Source organism: Phocoena phocoena, chromosome 20, assembly GCF_963924675.1.
Source record: "Phocoena phocoena chromosome 20, mPhoPho1.1, whole genome shotgun sequence".
Lineage (NCBI taxonomy): Eukaryota > Metazoa > Chordata > Mammalia > Artiodactyla > Phocoenidae > Phocoena > Phocoena phocoena.
In genome coordinates, this window is record NC_089238.1 from 26,326,465 (window position 1) to 26,349,562 (window position 23,098).

The 23,098-nt window shown below is 35.3% G+C and overlaps 1 protein-coding gene across 3 annotated transcripts in view; it reads left to right on the top strand.

Annotated features, from left to right (window-relative positions):
- CYLD (CYLD lysine 63 deubiquitinase) overlaps positions 1-23,098 on the top strand; it is a 51,367-nt gene that overhangs the window by 10,158 nt on the left and 18,111 nt on the right. Inside the window, exons 4-6 of one of the 3 annotated variants that reach the window (XM_065898600.1) lie at positions 15,855-15,863; positions 16,823-16,921; positions 18,493-18,609. In XM_065898600.1, coding sequence (XP_065754672.1) covers positions 15,855-15,863; positions 16,823-16,921; positions 18,493-18,609 — 225 coding nt within the window. Of the gene's footprint in view, positions 1-15,854; positions 15,864-16,822; positions 16,922-18,492; positions 18,610-19,578; positions 19,581-23,098 lie in introns of all 3 variants that reach the window. The other 2 variants (XM_065898602.1, XM_065898601.1) reach the window with 2 other exon arrangements.

A 23,098-nucleotide genomic window follows, 5' to 3' on the forward strand; every position in this document is an offset into this window, starting at 1 on the left:
AATAGCTCCTCATTTCTCTCTTCCCTCAGCCCCTGGTAACTTCTGTTCTCTACTTTCTGTCTTTATGTTTGCCTATTCTAGATACCTCATGTAAGTGGAAGCCATACAATATTTGTCCTTTGTATATAGCTTATTTCACTTAGTTTAATGTCTTTTGACTTTGCTTTAGGTGATCTTTGTCATGGCAGGATTTAAAATTTTTACATAGCTGAATTTATCAAATTTGTTAGAGGCTTCTGGATTTTGTCATTTCAAGGTTATAAAGGAATTTCTCCATGTTTTCTTCTAGTACTCTTGTGGTTTTATTTTTTACATTTATTTCTTTGATCCATTTTTATTTTATATGGTGTATGATGTGAAATATGGATCTAATTTAGTTTCCACCCCCCTGCCCAGATAGTTACCCACTTGTCCCAACACCATTTATTAAAAAGTCCATCTTTTTCTTCCTCCTTTGAGATGCCACTTTCATCATACTGAACTCCCACATATACTTCAGTTATTTCTGGACTTTCTATTCTGTCTGTTCATGTTTCAGCACCACATTGTTTTTAATGATTCTTTATAATATGTTTTAATAAGAGCCCTAGTCCTGTCTCATTGCTCTTCTGAGTTTTCCTGTTATTCTGTATTGTCTTCTAAAAGTTTAATAGTTTTGCTTTTCACATTTAAGTGTATAATACACCTAGATTTTATTTTGTGTAGGATATGAGGTACATATACCCAATTTTCTCTACCATGCTTGCTGGGTATAAATCAAGTTTTAACATATGTATATATGGATCTCTTTCTGTGCTCTACTCTTTTTCTACATTAAGACCTCTAGGCCTTTATCATCATAGCTTTAGCAGAAGTCTTACAGCTGTAAGAGTACATTTCCCTTCTTGTTCTTTTTTTTTTTTTTATAACTAAAAAGGTTTATTAAAATTAATAACCAGGTGTTTTAATTGACATCAGAAGAGCAAAACAATAAACCCTGAGCTTGTTCTTTTTCTTAATGAGTGTCTTGGCTGTGATTGGCCTTTGATTCTTCACTGTAAATTTAACAGTCAGCTTCTCAAATACTATGAGAGTTCTGTTGGGATTTTGATTGGAATTGCAGTTAAGCTGTGGAAGAATTTGAGGAAAATTGACATTTCTATTATATTGAAACTTCTAATACATGAACAATGTATAGCCTTTCATTTGTTTAATGTCTTTTTAGTAAAATTTTATAATTTTCTCCATTTCTTGCATGTATTCTGATACATTATAAAGTAAAACATATTTTCTAATAGTTTTTTGGTGATAAGTAGAAATATAGTCTACTTATAAAAACAGTTGTATTGAGATCTAATTCACATACCATATAATTCACTAGTTTAAGCCATACAATTCAGTGTCTTGTAGTGTATTTACAGATATGTATAGTTATCACAACAGTCAATTGGAGAACATTTTCATCAACTCAAAAAGGAACCCTGTACCTTTTAGCTATAACTCCATTATCCCTTCATCCTCCTCAGTCCTAGGCAACCATCAGTCTACTTTCTGTCTCTGTATGTTTGCCTATTGTAGACATTTCATATGAATAGAATAATATAATCTGTGCTCTTTTGTGACTGACTTCTTTCACTTAGCATAATGTTTTCAAGGTTCATCCATGTTATAGCATATATCAGTACTTCATTCTTTTTTATGCCTGAATAATACTCCATTGTCGTAATATATCACATTTTGTTTATCCATTCATCTGTTGATGACACTTGGGTTCCCTCCATCTTTTGGCTATAATGTATAATGCTGCTACAAACATTCGTGTACAGGTTTTTGTGTGGATGTATGCTTTCATTTCTCCTGGGTATATATCTAGGAATCGAATTGCTGGGTCATATGGTAGCTCATGTTTAATCATTTATGGAACTGCCAGACTGTTTTCCAAAGTGGCTGCACCATTTCGCATTTTACAGCAATGTATGAGAATTCTGATTTCTTCATTTCTTTGTTGTTATTTGACTTTCTGATTCTAGCCATTCTAGTGGGTGTGAAGTAGTATCTCAGTTGACTTTTGCATGCTGAGTTTTGTTATAAACAATCTTATTAAAATCTTTTATTCACAGTTTATCTGTAGATTACTTTTTTAGTAGCAAGTCATTATCATCTGCAAATATTGTTTTACCTCTTCCTTCTAATCCTTATATCTTTCATTTTTAAAATATGGTTTTGTTATCCTAGTGTCCCTGTAAATATAATATTGGATAGACGTGGTGATAGGAGGCATCTTGGCCTTGCTCCTGATCTTAAAGTGAATGCTTTCAGCATTGCACTATGAAGTATGATGTTCATCATAGGATTTTATTGTTGTTGCTGTCATTTATCAGGTTATAGAAGTTACCCACTCTTCCCCATTTTCAAAGAGTTTTATCATGAGTGGATATCGAATTTTTTTTTTTTTTGGCTGTGTTGGGTTGGGTCTTTGTTGCTGCACGCGGGCTTTCTCTAGAAGTTGCAGCGAGCGGGGCTACTATTCGTTGCGGTGCATGGGCTTCTCATTGCGGTGGCTTCTCTCGTTGCAGAGCACAGTCTCTAGATGCATGGGCTCAGGAGTTGTGGCTCACGGGCTCTAGAGCGCAGGCTCAGTAGCTCTGGTGCGTGGGTTTAGCTGGTCCACGGCATGTGGGATCTTCCCAGACCAGGGCTTGAACCCATATCCCCTGCGTTGGCAGGCGGATTCTTAACCACTGCGCCACCAGGGAAGTCCCTAAATTTTATCAAACTTTTTTCTTTATATATTGAGATAGTCCTATGTTTCTTTTCTTTTAATCTGCTAATTTTCTGATATTAAATTAGCCTTACATTCCTGATATAAGTCCACTTTTATCATGAGTCATGCATTGCTTGGTCCAGTTTGCTAATTTTTACATGTTTCAAAATTAAAGAACAAATTTGCATTGCATGTTTAAAAATTTTTTTACATAGTGCCCTGGAATGGGCTTGCCTCAGGAACGGCCTGTTCCTTGGAAAGTGTTGGAGTAAAATTTAAAAAAAAAAAAAATTAAAAATGCATGTGTTTAAATTAAAAAAACATTTTTGTTTGGTAAAGTACATATGGCATAAACTTACCATCTTAACCATTTTTACATGTACAGTTCAGTGGTATTAAACACATTCATAATTTTGTATAACAGTCATCACCATCTGCCTCCTTAATGCTTTTCATCTTGTAAAACTCTGTATCCATTAAGCAGTAAACGCCCATCTCTCCCCTACCCTCAGCCTCTGGCAACTGCTGTTCTATTTCCTGTCTCTATGATTTGGATTACTCTAAGTACTTCATTTAAGTGGAATCGTACACTGTTTCTTTTTTAATGATTAGCCACTCCACCCCGCCACTCCATGGTAACCACCACTCTACTCTCTGTTTTTCTGAGTTTGTCCTTTTCAGATTCCACATATAAATGAGATCATACAGTATTTGCCTTTTTCTTCAAAAAATTAAAAATAGAATTACCCTACAATCCAACAAGCCCACTTCTGGATGTATATCCAAAGGAAATGAAAACAGGATCTCAAAAAGATGTCTGCACTCCCATGTGCATTACAACATTATTTACAGTAGCCAAGGTATGGAAACAACCAAAATGTCCATCAACGGATAAATGGATAAAGAAGATGCTGTGGAATATTATTTGGCCATGAGAAAGAAGGAAATCCTGCCATGTATGACAATGTGGTTGGACTATGCGGGCATTATGCTAAGTGAAATCAGGCAGACAGAGAAAAACAATCTTGCCAGAGGATTCTCACTTTCATTTATTCAAAAAACCATCTTTTGGATTTCTTAATCCTTTCTAGATATATTGATTTTCTGTCTCAGTAATTTTAAAAATTATTTTTTCTTTGACTTTTTGTGGATTTATTCTATTTTTTTCTAAACTGTTTAGTTTGAATGCTTATTAGCTTGTTAATTTTTAGTCTTTTTTTCTAGTGTAAAGCATCTAAGGCTATAGATTCTCTCTGTGTACCCAACTACCTACATTCCATAAAATTTGATATATAGTTATCTTGTTACCATTAAATTTGAAGTGTTTTGTAATTTCCTTCATGAGTTTTTTAATGTAATTCATCAACTATTTTAAAATTACTTTAAAAATTTTCAGGTGTCTGTTTTTATCGTTATTAATTTTCAATTTGATTGATATGGTGAGAGAATATGATACTAATCCTTTGACATTTGTTGAGGCTGGCTTTATGGCCTAGTACGTGATCAATTTTCAGAAATGTTCTGTGTGTACTTGAAGAGAATGTGTTTTCTTCAATTGTAGTTGCATGTAGTTCATGCATATTTTATATGTCCCTTAGGTCAAGCTAATTTATTATGCTATTCAAATTTTATGTACCATTACTGAGTTTTTAATTGTGAGGTCTAACAGTTACTGAACAAGGGATATTAAAACATCCTCATATGATGATGGATTTGTTAATTTCTTCTTAATCTATAAGTGTTTCCTTTAATTTTGAAATTGTTATTTGCTACATACAAGTTTAGAATTTTTATGTACCTAGAATTTAGAATTGTTGTATCTTCTAAGTGATTTCTCATTATGTGGTGACTGCCTCCATCTCCAGTAATTTTTTCTTTTTTTTTTTTTTTTTGCCTTAAATTCTGTTTTGTATGATATAGATAGGTTTTCTTTTGGTTGGTATTTTCCAGGTATGTCTCTTTTTCATCATTTATGTTTTAGTTATGTCTCTTATAATCACATATAGTTGGTTTCTTAATATAGTTTGACAATTTTTATATTTTAACTGAAGATTTTAATCTATTAATAGTTATCATTGCTGACAGTTGGATTTATTTCTACCATCTTGTGTGTTTTCTATTTGTCCTACTTTATCTGCCCTATCCCCAATGTGTTTTTTTGGATTGAGATGTTTCCCCCCGCCCCACCTTCTTTACTCCATTTTCCCACTCTATCCCACTTGTTTTCTTTTAGACAGCATGTCATGTTTTAAAAAAATCCATTCTGATGATCTCTGTCTTTTTGTTGTTGTGTTTAATCTATTAACACTTAAAGTAATTTTTGTTTTTTATGTTTTCTATTTGTCCCTCTGTTTTTCATTCTTCTTATAGTCATTTTCTACCTTTTTGGTAGATTATTTGAAAACTTTTAAGAATTATATGTTAATTAATCTATTGGTTTTTAAGCTATATTTCATTGTAATATTGCTTTTAGTGGTTTCTCCAGGGATTATAGTATATATCCTTAATGTTTTAGTTTAGTTCGGGTTAATATTGTGCCAATTATATACATCAGTATAAGGTGTAGAAACCTTGTAACCATGTAAATCTAGTTACCTCTTCCTCATTATTTATGCTATTAATTGTCACGTACATTACATCTATGTACTTTAAAAATGCACAAGAAAATGTTGTATTTTTTGTTGAAATAATCATTTATATTTTAAAGCATTTAAAAATCTGTGCATCTGTTTATCATTTTCCTTCATCCTGAAGAACTTCTTGTGGTGTTTGTTGAAGTGAAGTCTTCTAGAAATGAATTTCTCTTAATTTTCTTGGTCTGAGAATGTCTTTATCTTGCCTTCATATTTGAAGGATATTTTGGGTATATATAGAACTCTGCTATAAAGTTGGTTTTCTGTGATTTTCTGGCCTTCATAGTTTCTGATGAAAAGTCATCAGTAGCCTGAATCATTGTGACCCTGTATGTAATGTAATATGTTGTTTTTCTCTGTGTGCTTTGAAGACTTTATATTTGGCTTACAGCATTTAACTATGATGTGCCTAGAATGATTTTCTTCATCTTTATCCTGGTTGGCATTTGCTAAACTTCTTGGATTTGTAAATTTATATTTTTAACAAAGTAGGAAACATCTAGTCATTTTTCCTTCAAATGTTTTTTCTGTTCCTTTCAGTGTTCTCTCTTTCTGTACCTTCAATTTGATATATGTCAAAATTTTTGGTATTGTCCCTTATCCTTAAGGTTCTGTTAATTTTTTTCAAATTTTAGTCCCTCTGTTCTTTAGATAATTCTATTGTTGTACCTTCAATTTTATTCACTTCCCCCTCTTTTATCCACATTGTGCTTTTAACACATCCAATACATTATGTTTTGAGATATTGTATTTTTAAGTTTTTAAAAGTATTTTAAGACTTTCCATCCAGTTCCTTTTTTTGTTTCTCTAGTTTTTATTTCTCTGATGAGATATTCCTATCTTCTCCTTCCCTGTAAGCATATTTTTCTTTACTTCATTAAGCACAGTTATAATAGCCTCTTTACAATTCTTATCTGCCAGTTACAACATCAGAATCATCCATGCATTGGTATCCATTGCAGTTTTTTCTTTTTAGACGGTCACAGTTTACTGTTTGTTTTTTTTTTTTTTGGTATGTTAAGCAATTTTTTCAGTTTTTTGTTTTGTTTTACTTTTACTTTTTTTTTTTTTTTGCGGTACGCGGGCCTCTCACTGTTGTGGCCTCTCCCGTTGTGGAGCACTGGTTCCAGATGCGCAGGCTCAGCGGCCATGGCTCACGGGCCTAACCGCTCTGCGGCATGTGGGATCTTCCCGGACCGGGGCACGAACCCGTGTCCCCTGCATCGGCAGGCGGACTCTCAACCACTGCGCCACCAGGGAAGCCCTTACTTTTACTTTTAGCATTAGTACAAAACCTTCATAAGAAGGTCATTTTAGTTGTAAGCCAGTAGTAGTTCTCCACCTGTGGTGATTTTGCCCACAGAAGACATTTTGCAATGTCTGGAGACATTTTTGATCAACGCATCTGGGGTAGGAGTACTGCTTGAATCTAGGGGATAGAGACAGAGATGCTGCTAGACATCCTACAATGCAGCAGGCAGCCCTCCACAAAAAAAGATCTGGTCTGAAATGTTAGCCTTGCTGAGGTTGAGAAGCCCTGTCCTAATAAGCAAATTCTGTGAGTTATGCTAATTGTATAATGTTAACTTGCTGGATAGCTAAGGGGAATCCCTTGTAAAATCAATTTTCTTTCATTATTTATTCTTACAGGAATAATCAACTCTATGCTAATAGTGTCTCACCAGAACCACATGGATAAATGTAATTTAACTTGTCTTACCAAATCAAATAAATATCTCTGTGGGTATTTCTTTTTCTTTCTTTCTTACCTTTTTTTTTTTTTTGTTTTAAATGTCCAAAGGGTACTTTTGAAAGCTCAAAACCTTATTAGTATAACCATCCTTTTTACGTACCTTAATTGAATTTCTTTGAATTTTCCATTTTACAACTAAATATAATTCATTATATCAAGTAAGTTGGGAGGCTGGGGAAATCATTAGTTCAGTATTATAATTTAAGAAAGAAAAAGATACCTGAAATATGAGGTTGGCTTATGTATAATTAATTGTGTTTTTCTCAGTTTGCCATAGAATAAAGATTTGAAATGCCCCCACCCCCCTTTTTTCCAACTCCAGAGCTGTATTTCTTTCTGTATACTTTTTCCATATCTCGATTTGGTTTGAAATGTAAATGATCTTGGGTTCTACATAGCACTTAAAAAGAAAAGAAAAGAAAAAGCTACCATTTCTATTTTTCATGTGATGGAATTATATATAACCTCACAAAGAATTCATCTTTAGTAGTATTTATCTTCAAAAACATTTACAATTACATTTTATTTAAGTAGTGATGTAAGATTAAAATAATCAAAATTAGTTACATGAATCTCTTAGGAATCACTTGTCAGGCAAACTTTGATCTTATAGATCAGTGGCAATCATTGTCATTGTTACTGGCTCTCAGAGCAGTGTGACAGGCAAGGCAAAGAATGCTTTTTTTTTTCTTTTAAACCTTGATTTTCATAAACCATGAATAGAAGATAATTAGGAATGATACCAGCTTTTATTACATAATACACCAATTATACTTTTTTGCCAACAAAATAAAGCCTGCAAATAGACTTTAAAAAGCAAAGTTGTCTAAACAAAAATTAATTTCATTTATTTAAATAGGTCTTCATCTATATTTCATGTCATCATTAACACCCATTTCTTGAGAAAGAAGAAAATAGTCATAATCTCATTTAGTTTCTTAGTTTTTTTCTTGCCCTATTACCTTCACTCGTAGGACAAAATTATTTACAGCATTAAACATTTTTTTGCAAGTGGTTGAACAGTTGATGAGATTAGGAAAGAATTCATCCTATTCAGTTGCTTGTTACAGTAGGCTTCTGAAGAATACCATTGACTAAAAATGCAGGAGTCTTCAACCTGTTAAGAGTTTTTCATCTCTTCATTACTGTTTTTTTTTAATTTTTTAATTAATTTATTTGTTTTTGGCTGCGTTGGGTCTTCGTTGCTGTGCACGGCCTTTCTCTAGTTGTGGCGAGCCGGGGCTGCTGTTCATTGTGGTGCCTGGACTTCTCATTGCGGTGTCTTCTCTTGTGGTGGAGTATGGACTCCAGGCATGCGGGCTTCAGTAGTTGCAGCACACGGGCCCTAGAGAGTGCGGGCTTCAGTAGTCGTGGCGTGTGGGCTCAGTAGTTGTGGTGCGCAGGCTCTAGGGTGCTCCGGCTTTCAGTAGTTGTGGCGCGTGGGCTCTAGGGTGCAGGCTCAGTAGTTGTGGCACACTGGCATAGTTGCTTCGCGGCATGTGGGATCTTCCTGGACCAGAGATGGAACCTGTGTCCCCTGCATTGGCGAGCAGATTCTCAACCACTGTGCCATCAGGGAAGTCCCGTTTGTTACTGTTTTAAATGTTAAAAACCTCAAACATATCTAATTTGACATTATATTCAGGTTCTTAAACCTGTTGTGATAAAGCATATCAATTGGTGCCTCCCCTAAATTTCTGCTTTTTTTAGTCCAGTCTGTGTTGTCTCTTTTAGTTTTGGGGGTTAGGAATGTAATACTAATTTTGTTTTTCAGATTATGTAGTACATTCATGTTCGCACAGAATTTTCAAAGGGTGTATGAGACCTTTTCCTCCTAGCATTGCCCCCCAACTACCTAATTATCTTCTGCATCCTTCTTGATTAATTCGTTTCTTTGTTGTTCAGTGTTTGCATATTTTATACACTTTTTTGTACCTTCTTTGTATAATCTTAACAATTTTAGTGACATACAGTAAACTGCACATATTGTAAGTATATAGTTTGTTATGTTTTAACGAATGTGTAGACCAGTGAGACCTTTACCGCAGTCGAGATAGTGAGCATGTCCATCACCCCGAGGTATGCCCCTTGTGTTTGCTTCCTTCCATCTGCGTGTCCCATCCTCCAAAATCTAGGCAACCATTGATCTTTTTTCTGTCAGTATACATTTGTTCACATTTTCCTAGAATTTTATATAAATGGAGTAACTCAGGATGTATTCTTTTTTTTTTTGGTCTGATTTATTTCATTCAACGTAATTATTTGTTGACTCATCCACGTGTCCCTTTTGTTGCTGAGAAGTATTCCATTCTGTAGTGAGAAATAATATATATATATTATATATGAATAATACATATTATATATGTATAATATATATATATGCATTATATATATTATACGTGTGTATAATGTATATATAATATATATAAATGTGTAATGTATATGTGTGTCTGCCCCTGAGTCTTGCTAATGTTTGGTCTTTGACCCAGGTTCCTGACACAGAGCTCCTAAAATCCTTTGGAATTTTCTGGGTGATAGAAGTGTCTTTTGTTCTTATGAGGTGATTCTTAGTGGGCTCCTGGATGGAGGGCTGGTCACTACAGAGACCAAGCCATGATTAGAACTTTCAGCCACAGCCCCATCCCCTGGAGAGGGGAGAGGAGCTGGAAATTGAGTTAATAATCAAGCATGCCTATCTGATGAAGTCTCCATAAGCATTCCCATAGTATGGGGTTTTGAGAGCTTGCAGGTTACCGCAAAGCTTACGGTCTTTTGGGACTGAGCCCTTAACTTGTGGGATTTGCCGCTAACCCCAGGTAGATAGCGTCAGAACCAAGCTGAATTGTAGGACACCCAGCTGGTGTCACAGCTTAGTGTGGGAAAACTCCTCACACATTTGGTGGCCAGAAGCGTCAAAATTGTTGTGGGCATGAGAACAAAGGGAAAGACAGCGTGTTTTCCCTATAGGCGTAAGGATATACCATTTTGTTTTTTCATTCACTTGTTGGTGGATATTTGGCTTGTTTCTACTTAGTTTGTGTCTATTATGAATAATGCTGCTATGAAAATTCATGTATAAGTCTTCGTATGGACATAGGTATTCGTTTCTCTTGGGTAAATACCCAGATGTGGAATGGCTGGTACTATTGTAGGTGATTGTTGAACTTTAAAAACAAAACAAAACAACAGCAACCTGCCAAATGGTCTTTCCAAAGTGGTTATGCTATTTTACATTCCCAGCAGCAGTGTGTGAGAATCCCAGTTTTTGCATGTCCTTGCCAGCGCTTGGTATGGTCAATCTTATAAATTTTAGCTATTCTAATAGCTATATAGTGGCATCTAGTTGTAGCTTTAATTTTCATTTTCCTGATGGCCAGTGATGTTGAACATCTTTTTATGTACTTATTTGTCATCTGTATATCTTCCTTGTGGAGTATCTGTGCAGATCTTTGGCCAATTTCTTGTTAATTTATTTTTATTATTGGGTTTTGAGAATTCTTATAAGTCTGAATATAAGCCCTTTGTCAGATATATGATTTAAAAATATTTGAGATTATTATATATTTGCATGCAGTTGTAAGAAATAATACAGAGAGATCTTGTGTACCCCTTACACAGTTTTCCCCAAAGGAACATCTTATACAACTACGGTGTAAGATCACAGCCAGGGTGTTGACATTGATATGGTCAATATACAGAACATTCCCATTACCACAAGGATACTTCATGTGGCCTTTTTATTGTCACACTGCCCGTCTTGTCCCCAGCCTCTCCTTAACCCTGGCATCCACTAATTTGTTCTTCATTTCTACAGTTCTGTCATTTCAAGAATCCTTTTGAGCTTGGCTTTTTTCACTCAGCATAATCCTCTAGGGATTCATCCATGCTGTGTGTGTCACTGGTCTGTTCCTTTTTATTGCTGAGTTACAGTCCATGTTAAGGCTGTTCCACTATTTGTTTAACAGTTTACCCATTGAAGGACATCTGATTTGTTTCCAGTTTTTAGCTGTTATAACTAATGCTTATAAACATTTGTGTAGAGTGAACACAAGTGAACATAAGTCTTCATTTCTCTGGTGTAAATATCCAGGTGTGCAACTTCTGGTCATGTGGTATTTGCATGCTTTTTAAGAAACTGCCACACTTTCCCAGAGTGGCTGTACCATTCTGCATTACCATCAACAATCTGTGAGTGATCCAGTTTTTCCACATCCTCACCACCATTTGGTATTGTCACTATTTTTTATTTGAGCCATTCTGAGATGTGTGTAGTCACATCTCACTATGGTTTTCATTGAATTTCCCTGATAGCTCATGATGTTGAATATCTATTTTCATGTACTGATTGCCATTTATGTATCTTCTTTAGTGAATTTTGTTTTCATCTCTTTTGCCCATGTTTTCATTGGATTTTTTGCTTTTTTACTGTTGAATTTTGAGAATTCTTTATATATCCTAGACGCTAGTCCTTTGCAAATATTTTTTTCCCAGTCTGTAGCTTATCTCTTCATCAAAGATTTTGATTTTTATGGAGTCCAGTGTTTCTGGCTGTTTTTGTATTTCCTCTCTGTTCCCTTCTCTTGCTCTCTTCCTCTGTGGTTTGATGACTTTGTTTAGTGGTATGCTAATATTCCTTTCTCTTTATCTTTTATGTAAAAAGTTTTCTATTTTTCATTTTTTCCTAAGTGTGTTTGTAATTGCTTATTGAAGCATTTTTACCATGATTGCTTTACAGATCTTTGTCAGATGATTCTAACATCTCTGTCATCTCAGTGTTGGCATTTATTGACTGTCTTTTTAAATTCTTTCTGGCATCTTCCTGGCTCTTGGTATAATGAGTGATTTTTATTTGAAACTTGGACAGTTGGGTATTATATTCTGAGAGTCTAGATCATGTTTAAACTTTGTTTTTGCCGCGTCAAGGGGTGTGTGTCACCTCATTATGGTCAGGTGGAGGCAGAAGTCCAGATTCCCCGCTTGGCCTTTGTTGGAGTGGGTGTGGCCGCTGTGTTTGGTTGCAATAGAGTGATTATTGTCTAAAAGTTTCTGTCTAACTAGGGTTTGTCTTTTCTCATTCTTTGACTAATGAGAGGATACCTTTGTTGGGAGTTTCTTTTGTCTCTCCCCATTGGCATTTCCAGGTTGCTGCCTTCTTCAGCTCTAAGTCTGGGATATATGAGGCAATAAGAAAACCCAGGGAAATCTCGTGTCACTCCTTAGGTTCCGTGCTCCCTAGCTCATCTGCCTTCTCCTCTTTGCCTTTTAGAGGCGTCTCAGTTTTGTTTTATATGTTACATCCAGAGTTTTTAGCTGTACTTATCAGGAGGAATAGGAAAAAGTACACCAACTTATCTTCCCAGAAGAGTAAGTTGCACCTTTTTAAAAAAGCTAACAGTAGATGGATCATAGGGATCATTTTATATTAGTACATAAATTGCATACTTAATCTTTTGCTTAAATTATTGCATTGTATTTCATTTTATAAATATCATTTTTTTTTAGATGTTGGGGGTAGGAGTTTATTAATTTATTAATTTATTTTTGCTGTGTTGGGTCTTCGTTTCTGTGCGAGGGCTTTCTCTAGTTGTGGCAAGCAGGGTCCACTCCTCATCACGGTGCGTGGGCCTCTCACTGTCGCAGCCTCTCTTGTTGCGGAGCACAGGCTCCAGACGCGCAGGCTCAGTAGTTGTGGCTCACGGGCCTAGTTGCTCCGCGGCATGTGGGATCCTCCCAGACCAGGGCTCGAACCCGTGTCCCCTGAATTAGCAGGCAGATTCTCAACCTCTGCGCCACCAGGGAAGCCCCAAAATGTATCAGTATTTTGAAACCAGTCCCCTACTGATGGGCATTAAGGCTGTTTTCAGTCTTTTGCTATTATAAACAATGCTTCAGTGAGTAATGTCATATGTATGTTCCCGTTTGCATGTATCCAGTATAGCTAAAAGATTACTTATGTGTTCATTTGATAGAAGAGTCACTTGGTCCTGAAGAAAATTAGAGTATTTCATTTTAGAAAGATCTAATTGTGAAAAAGTCTCTCCTTGGATACGTGCTTACCTCTACCTTCCTATAACTTCCCTCATTGATTCTAGTTCTAACTGGGGATGAAGTTAGGACAAATCTAGCCCCTCTTCCTTGTAGCAACCCTCAGATATTCAAAGATGAGTGTCCTTGACACCTACATCTTCTGTCCTCCAGCCTAAATAGTTTGAGTCATTTTAGCCATTTCTCATATGGCATGCCTTCCAGATATTCTGAATAAGACCTGGTTTGTTAAAGACACCTTCACACTTGGACACCTAGAGGGGAACAGAATACCGTAGTCTGTATGTAGACTAATTATTGCAATAGAACAGGACTTTGGAAGAAAAGATTTTGGGACTGCCCTGTCACAGTTTGAATTATATTCCCAGAGACATGGTAATGCCTTCCTTGCATGGAGTTGGTAGTATTTCTTGACTAAATGAATGCACTTATAAACGAATGAATTAATGATTCCTGAACTTACGCTTGACTTAAATCCCCAATTTTGTTCACATGTACTTCTGCTTCTGATCTATATTTGTATGGTTGATTTGGGGGACACATGGCAGGACTTTACATTTGTCCCTGTTTAACTTCATGTCGTTAGAGCTATCCAGTCTTCCATTTTCAGATCATTTTGGATACTAATTCTGTCCTTTCATGTTTTGTCTCTCTCAATATCATGTCATCTGTAGATTTTTCTTGTGTGCCATCAATATACTTTTCTGAGTATTTAAATGGGATATATTATACTCATATTTACATTAAAATATTTATAAGATCTTAAAAAAAAGATAACTTCCTGGAAGTGGACTTGCTGGGTCAAAGGGTATGTGTACTTTACATTTTGATAGATAATGCCAAGTGACCTTCTGTAGAGATTGTCAGTCTGAATCACCCTGAATGTTGTCTGTATATGCAGGACTCCTCTCATATGAGACAATTAGAGCCCAAAAGGTTATTTTGAAGCACTAGATCACAGTATGCAACCCTGATGTTATCTCTATGGACCTTCCAGGATTTCTTGAACAGTTTTTCATATAAAATTGTCTAAAATCTAAGGAAGATATTTGCTCTGATCAGCAGTCTCACTGTAAGGAGGTTTTTGCTGTGTTGTTGTGTATAGTATGTTTGGTATTGGGTCTTACAATTCTTCATTCTGCCCAAGTGAACTTACATTTTCTTCAGTAGATTTCTCCATGGATATTAACTTCTCATCTGGGTTTGGATTATGCTCTTGTGGCCGGTGACGTTAAGCAGCACACCAGTTAAGCAATCTTCTCAATTTAGTGGTCATTCAAATCCACACACATCCCTTGTGGTTGTTATTGTTCACTGGCTTATTGTTATGATTTCCAACCCAGGTTTCTTCCAGGGATCTTTCTTTTTCTGATTAGATCAATAAGAGTGATGGGCAGGCTTCTAATTTTACCATTTTGAATGCACTCCTGCTGTGTATATATAATGGGTACTTTTGGCTTCATTTCTTTGCTCAACACAGTGTCCATGGTGTTTTGTATATCAGTTGTTTATTCTTTTTTTATTGCTATGTAATATTCCGTTGCATGAACAGATCACAGTTTGTTTATCCATTCTCCTGTAGAATGCATTGTTCCAGCTTTTGGTTATTACAAATAAGGCTGCTATGAACATTTTATACTTGCCGTTTGGTGGACATGTCTTGCTATCTCTTTTAATATCTTTTAAGCAGGATTGTTTTAATCTCACAAAATTGCCTGCCAAATTTATTCCTTACTTTGTTTACTTTCTCATACTTGCCTTTTCCTGAGATGGTAATCTCTTAAAATTCATTTAAGATGGAAGACTTTGATTTTGGATCATGAATACAGTTGTGATAAGGGAAGAATTAGTTGGTATGTAACTGCTGGAGGGCAAGTTAGATATGGCATGTGACCCTTTATCTGCATAGAATGCTGCAGGACTGTCCTATTCCTCAGAGTTGATATTTGAGCCCCTACCTCCCCCATGACAAAGTCTTTGGCAGAAGATAACCACCATTTCCAACTCCAGTGCCCTGCATATTCCTAACCCTTGGAGCTCTCCCCTAGCATCACCATCAGAGTTGTCACCACCAGCTCATCCATTTGGCCTTCTGGTACTGCCAGGCAGCCTTAGTTAAGACCATTTTCTGCCTTTATTATAATCACCACTAACTGTATAATGTATATAGATTATGGTATACATGTGAATATCTTTTCAAAATGTACTTACATGCAATTAATTACAGTTAATAGTGGGAGTTAGTTTTCTGTAGTCAATTTGTATGCTGTAATTTGGAAACTTTTGCCAGTGACTAAGAAGTTTTACTTTCACAGTAGCTGTCACATGTGGTATTTAGAGATATTGGAATGGTAACATCATAAAAATATTGATAAATAGCCTTTCATTTACTATATCACTTGGTTAAACACATGGTTATTCAGTATAATTTTTGAACTAAAATAATATTCCATTTGATCACATTATGAGACAGTTAAGATATTGTTCAATAATGCATTCTTCTCCCCCTCCAACTGTGGAAAAAAGTTACCAAGCATCATTTATATATAATTAATTCAATATTATTTCCTTTTTCTTAAAAAAAAATAGCCCTTGTGTTTAAAATGTAAAACTTTCCCTCTTTTTCTCTTTCTGTTCTCAAAAATCCACTGTGGGTGATATTGTTTTTGCTGATACATAGCTTTATCAGGTAGGACTCTTAAGTGTCATGTTGGACTCCACGGATATGTTGAACTTTCCAGGGGAAAACTTTCCAGACTGACTTTTCTACATTTGCTTGATCAGTTTTTGTGAATATCTTATGAAAATCACTGGCCTTTAAGGTTTAAGGTAGTCTTTGTATCAAAAACAAAATTACTGCACCAATTTTTCAAAAAAGTTTAAGTGTTTTCTTCAGAAATATTGTTGTCATTTATCTCTGGCTTTCTGCATTATTCATTTCATTTCAATACATTCACATTTCATTCATGTATTTCTCTGTGTTTTTTTCTCTTATATGTATATGTGTTTGTGTTATTCTTAACATATATATATATTTTTAAAAACTGATACATATACCTAACCAGACTTTTTCCAATCTGTGTCCCATGAAATATATTAATCTGAGATGCTAAGTAGAGTGGCACAAAAAAACATTATCAAATAAGTTTATTATATCCCTTTTTGAGAGATTCACAATGCATATTAGCATATTAAAGGTTCTGGGGTTATGCAGTAAAGAAGTCTGTTTATCTCAGCATCTTCTAGAGATACTTGAGAGTGGGACACTTCATAACACACAGGGGTGTTCTGGGGATACCGATTTGGGAAATCCTGCAAAAAACTGAGTAAGGTTTTCTTGGTGGTGTTTCAACATATCAAATAAAATTGATTAAAAGTGGTTAAATTTTCAAGAAGTTAAAGCACATAGCTGAATTGTACTTGGGGTGTATTATCTTGTAGAAATTATGTTTTGAAATACAGCAATGATTTTTTTTGGTATGATCTTTTTCAGTACTTTTTATGGCCTTGACGAATTTGTAAAACTACTCTGAAAATGCTGTTTTTTCATTGGAAAGGGATTGTTGTTGTTATTGTCATTATTTGCTCAGTTGTTTCTCTTCTATAAGAATTTGCTTTTATCTTTAAAAAACATGTTTACTGTTTCAGATAGCGTTACACAGGAAAGGAGGCCTCCCAAACTAGCCTTTATGTCAAGAGGTGTTGGGGACAAAGGTTCATCCAGTCATAATAAACCAAAGGCTACAGGTATGGATTAATAGAATACAGTTCTTAGTTATTTACATGATTTTTTATTTGCCATAGCATTGAAAAAAGGTTAAAAGGTATTACTCCTTAATGTATATGTAGACTTTCTTCTTGCAAACATTTTTAGTATTTTACTAAAAAATGTTTATAGATGGTGTTGCTTAAGCCAAGGGTTCGCAACCTTTTCTAAATGTTGAAAAGTTTCCTGTGGGGACCTGTGTCTTTTTCTGGTCCATATACGCTGGTTTTTGGAATTCCCTACTTGTAACATTTGTATATATAGTTTAGAGTCACACTGTACAAAATAATCATTTATGGATAATGTTTGTAGGATAAAATATACTAGAGATTATGTGGATTTTGCTAACAGAGGTGGCACAAATTAAATTCCAAACCACTAAGCAAAAATTTTCGTCTTTCTTCCAGAGACTCCCTTACAATACATGTGGAGTTTTTAGTTGTTTTTTGGTTAGCTTCCACATATTTCATAGATGTATAGGGTGGTAGTTATACAAGCTAAACAGCTAATTTAAAAAGCTGCAAGAATTTTCAACTCAGATGTAGGTTAAGAAAAGAATATTTTTTCCTCAATTATCTAGTGAAGAAAACTTTTTCAAGCTTATTTAAAAGGAAATTGTACTTTAAGAAATATTTTATGTGACATTGGACCCTGGGAGATGTAGAATTAAATAGAATATATAAGTGATAGATAGTATTTTTTATGTTAACCTATGGATCTAGATAGGTTAGCACCAATTTGCTACTCTCACTTAAATATGAATAGCCTAAAGATTTTCTTAAGATATGTGTACTACTTATGTTGTAGCAGATCTTAGTTATAGGTATGAAGTGTAAAGTTATCTGCTTTAAATTGAAAAAGAAATCAGATTTTGTTGTAGGTTCTTGAGACCCCACTGCTCTCAACGATAGCATGTCCTTTTAGTAATGAGGCAGGGGAATGTCTTGATGTGTCTGTGGCATAGCTACACTAAATTTTCTTACATTTAATAAATCTAATGTATAAGAAATAATACTGCTTCACTTTTTCAGAGACATGAAGAAATTCAGCAAGGGATTTGTTGACTAACAATTCCAAAATGTTTAAACCTTAAATCTTTTAAACTTAGTTTATGCATCTATTTATATACATTCAAAGACTGCCTTCTTTTGAGGGCAACCGTTTTAAAATAATATGTTAAGTTTGTGAACCAAGAGCTTCGTTAAATGAAATTGGGGAATGGTGATTTTGACATTTGGAAATAAGCCATAGTACGTGAAATGATTTTTTAAAGCAGTTTGTTTAAAAAAAAAAAAAAAAAGCAGGCTTTTCTTTTAACTTAACTCCTGTTCTCCTCTTGTATTGTTTCTTGGGCTGAAGAATCTTTTTGACACTGCAGAAATGGTTACCAAAATTTTAAAAGCTGAAGGCACTAATAAAATATATTGTGTTTGTATACATCTGTTGGTTGTGTAAATAATTGTTAACACCATATACATATTATTTTCTCTTACGGAAAAACTTTCACATCATATTGACTTTATTTTTAAAAGGAACTTTTCTTGTTCCATAGGATCTACCTCAGACCCTGGAAATAGAAACAGATCTGAATTATTTTATACCTTAAATGGGTCTTCTGTTGACTCACAACCACAATCCAAATCAAAAAATTCATGGTATATTGATGAAGGTAATCTATAATTTTAGTGTTCTTTATAATGTTTCTCTCCTTTTAACTCACTAGAGAAAAAATGGCTTTTTCACCAATATAGATAGTTTTTGGAAACAGAATGAGTAGACCATCCTTTATTAATATTGCTGAATTAAAATATTATACACAATTTGAGCTACACTGCTGTTAAGTTTAATATAATATTTAGAAAATGTATTAGCAGCTTGTTCTCTGCACTTCATTGATCTGTTTAAGGTACAAGATCTCTAGAATCAGTTGAATCATTTAAAGACTTTACTATCTTGATATCCTTTTTTTTGATACCACTTTTAAAAAACTCTACCTTCCCTTGGTTCTGGGACATCACTTTCTTCTGGTTTATTCTTTTTCTTTTGTTCATCTGTTCAACAAGTATATATCGAATGCTTACTGTGTGCCAGAAACAAATGAAGAATTGCAGTCTTGATGGGTATAATGAAGGCATATGATGCTTTGAGAGTATATTAAGGGATGCTTTTACTTGAGGGGCTCAGGGATATTTCTAGGAGGAAGTGACATGAGCTTAGATTTACCAGGGGAGTGATAGATAACAAATTGAAATGGGGCAGAAGAATGTTTTAGGCAGAAAGAGCAGCATATGTAAAGGCCTTGTGGTAAAATGGAGCTGGTGTTTGCCAAGGACTAAAGAGAACCAGAGTAGCCAGAACAGAGAGATAGAACATTTTATGAGATGAGAATGGAATGGCAAACAAGGCCAGGGCACGTGGAGCCTGGTGTGTCCTATTAAAAGGAAATGGCAAGCCACTGAAGGATTTTCAGCAAGGGGTTTGCAGGGTTTGCCTTTTGAAAAGATGATTGTGGCTGCAGGGTGGACAGTGGACTGAAGCAGGGGCTGTGTGAATGCAAGAACACCGTTGAAGGCTGCTGATAGGCTCAGCCGTAGATTATAGTTGCTGGGGCTAGACTTGTTGGGGAAGGGATGGGGAGAGGTGGATGGCTATGAGATATCAGAAGTGAATTGACAGGATTCACAGATAGATTGAAAGTGAGAGGTAAGGAAGAAAGAGATGTGAGTGATGACTCCTAGTTTTCTGGCCTGCATACTTAGGTGGTGATGGAGGAAGGTGATGGATTAGGTGATTGTGGAGGAAAGTGATGGATTTGCTTTGAATATGTTGAGTTTGAGGAGCCTTTTAAACTTCCCAGAGTTGATTTGTCAAGCGGGCAGTTGCATATGCAGATCTGGAGCTTAAAAGAGATGTTAAGAGCTGGAGAAATAAATTTGTAGTTTGCCTTCACGTATGTGGTGATTAAAATCCTGTGAGTAGTATCACCTATGGAGAAAGTAGGGATGGAGGGTGTGGCTGAAGTCTGAGCCTTGAGGAGCATAATGGCTGGGAGGAGGAGAAGTCTTCAAAGGAGACAGAGAAAAGGTAACCAGAGGATGTGGGCAAAACAAGAGGTTATTGGGCCAACAAGCCAAGGAGCTAATAGACACCAGTGTCGAATGCTTCTGAGAGGGCAAATAAGATAAAGACCACACAAAAACCCATTGGATTTAGCCAGTGGCAGTCGCTGATGGCCTTGTGAGTTATGTTTTTACGGAGCGAGGAGATGGAGACATGAGTCCAGTTGCCTAAAATGTAAGTTTCTGCTTCATCCTGGACCTCCTCTCTCTCTCTCATTAGTCACATCCAGATGTCACCAAGTCCTAGGGATTTCCTCCTCTTTGATATCACTAGAATCCTTCCCCTCTCTTCATTTCTGAAACCACTGCCTTAGTTCAGATCCTTTCCTTTGTTTTTTGCTGTCTGGATTAATATAGTGACCTTCTAACTGGTCCAAAAAGACATATGAAGTAATGAAATTTGTATGGAATAGGCCTGCATCCTTAAATTAGAAAATAGAAGCAATTTACTTGTAAAAGAACATCATATCTGTAGTTGTTTTACTTACACATTTTAAAGGCTATTCTTTATAACATTTGATTCATTTATTCAATTTTTTTAATTACAAATATTGAGTATTTTCTTGTGTTAGTGGCTATACCAAGTGTTATGGATCCAACCATGGAAAAGACTAACAAAGTTCCTCGTTGTAGGGAGCTTATATTCTAGTTGGTATGATAGACAATAAATGTATAGACAGACAAGGTAACTGTGACATGTGCATTGAAGGAAATGAACAAGGTGATAGCAGCTGGTGGGAAGCTGGCTCCAGAGGTGGTTTGGAAAAGAGTCTTTGAGGAAATGATATTTATGTTGAGATCTGGATGATGTGAATGAAACTTCCAGAAAGAGAGCTTGAGAAGAGCATTCTAGGCAGAGGAAATAGTAAAGGCAGAGGTCCTGAGGTGAGAAATTATATTTGGGGAACAGGAAGTAGGCCAGAGTGGCTGCAGCAGAGTAAGCAAGGAAAAGAGGTGTATGAAATGAGTTTGGAGGGGTAGGTAGGAGCCAGATCATTTAGGACCTAGTAAGTGTTGGTAAGAAATTTAGTATTTATTGTAAGGTACTGGAAAGCCATTGAAGGTTTTAAACAAGGGAATGATACAAGATCACGTAAGATCTTTAAACTTTAAAAAGATCTCACTAGTTGTGGTATGGTAATTAGATTGGAGGGGGGCGAGAAGAGGGACAGAGAGTCCAGGTAAGAGACTGGTTGCAGGGTGAAAGATGATGGTGGCTTTGACTGGGGAGATGATGGTAGAGGGTAAGAGGGGTGGACAAATTTGAGGTATATTTTGGAAGTAGAAGCAACAGATCTTGCTCTGTGGAACTGAGTGTTGGGCTTGCGGGGGTTGAGGGTTTGGGAAAGAAAATAATAAAAAAAAATTTTTAGATTAAATATCATCAGTAAAGAATCTTAAATGGATAAGGTATAAAGTACAGTGAACACCTATGGAGTCACTACTCACTTTAAGGCAAAGAACATTATCATTCCCTTTGAAATCCCCTCAGCGCTTCTTCCTGGTGTTGTTCTTTTCACTCTCCTCTGAGCTACCATCATCTTTAATTTAGTGTTTATCACTCTCTTGGTTTTCATTATCGCTTTATGAGTTTGTCCATCTAAACAGCATACTGTTAGTTCTGCATGGTTTTGAGCTTTATATACAAGGAATCAGACTGTATGTATATTGTGTAATTTCCTCCCTCAACATTATGTTTCTAGATTCATCCAAGTTGTAGTATGTGATGATTTATTTGTTTTCGTTGCTGTATAGCATTGCGTTCCATTCCATTTCTGTGAAATATGGTATTTAAATATACCACAATGTAACTATCCATTCGACCACTGATGGACATTTGAATTGGTTTTATTTTCTTGCTATTATTAACAGCTCTGCTATTAACATTCTTACCCATGCCTAGGGTATGTACCTAGGAGTGGAATTACTAGATGTACATGGGATATGCACATCTTTCCTTTACTAAATAATGCCAAACTGTTTCCTGGAATAGTTAATACCACTTCACACTCCCATCGGCTTTGTGTAAGGGTATCATTGACTCCTCATCCTCACCAGCAGTTAATGTTCTAAGACCTTTACCTTTTGAAATGCTCTCTCATGTTTATTTTGACTTTCTTTTATGTATTTACTGGTGAGGGCAAGAACCTTTTCATTGATTTGTTGGTGATTTAGGTTTCTTTTTCTGTGAGCTCCCTTTTCAAGTCTTTTGCCCATTTTTTTTTTCTATTTTTTTCTGGTCTTTTAAAAAGATTGATTTATAGACCTTTTTCAAATTCTAATCCTTTGTCAGAAATAAGGATTACAAGTATTTTCTCTTTGTTTGTGGCTCATATTTCTACTCTTGCTATGATGCCTTTTAATGGACAAGTAGCTCTTAATTTTAATGTGGTCATATTTGTCAGTCTTTTCCTTTTTGGTTTGTATACTCATGTTTAAGATATTTCTCTCTACCCTAAAGTCATAAAGAACATTCTTCTATATTCTCTTGCAAAATTTGTAGGTTTGCCTTTGACATTTTTCTTTAAGACATCTGGAAATTGTTTTTGTGTAGAGTGTGACAGAGGAGTCCAATTTAATTTTTTAAAAATATGGATAGTTGATTATCTCAACACCGTTTATTAAGAAGTTTGTTCTTTCCACACTGATTTGCAGTACCTGCCTGGCAACTGTATTAGTTGTTTTAATGAAACAGCTTTTGGCTTTGGTTCTTTTTATTGGATGTTTGTTTTCTCTTTCATTAATTTCTGTTTTTGTGTTCTTTCCTCTTGACTACTTTTGGGGAGGTTATTCTGTTGTTTTTCTAACTTGCTAAGTTGTATGCTGAGTTTATTAATTACCTTTCCTTTTTTTCTAAAATGAACTATACATTTCTTTTATAAGTATTACTTTAGTTGTGTTCAAGTGTTTTTTTCTTTATTTTAAAAATTTACATTATCATTTCTTCTTTGATTCATTTGTTATTTAGAAGCATCTTTCTTAAATTTTTTGCTCTCTTTTTTGTATTGGTTTTTGTAACTTAATTGTATTTTGGACAAA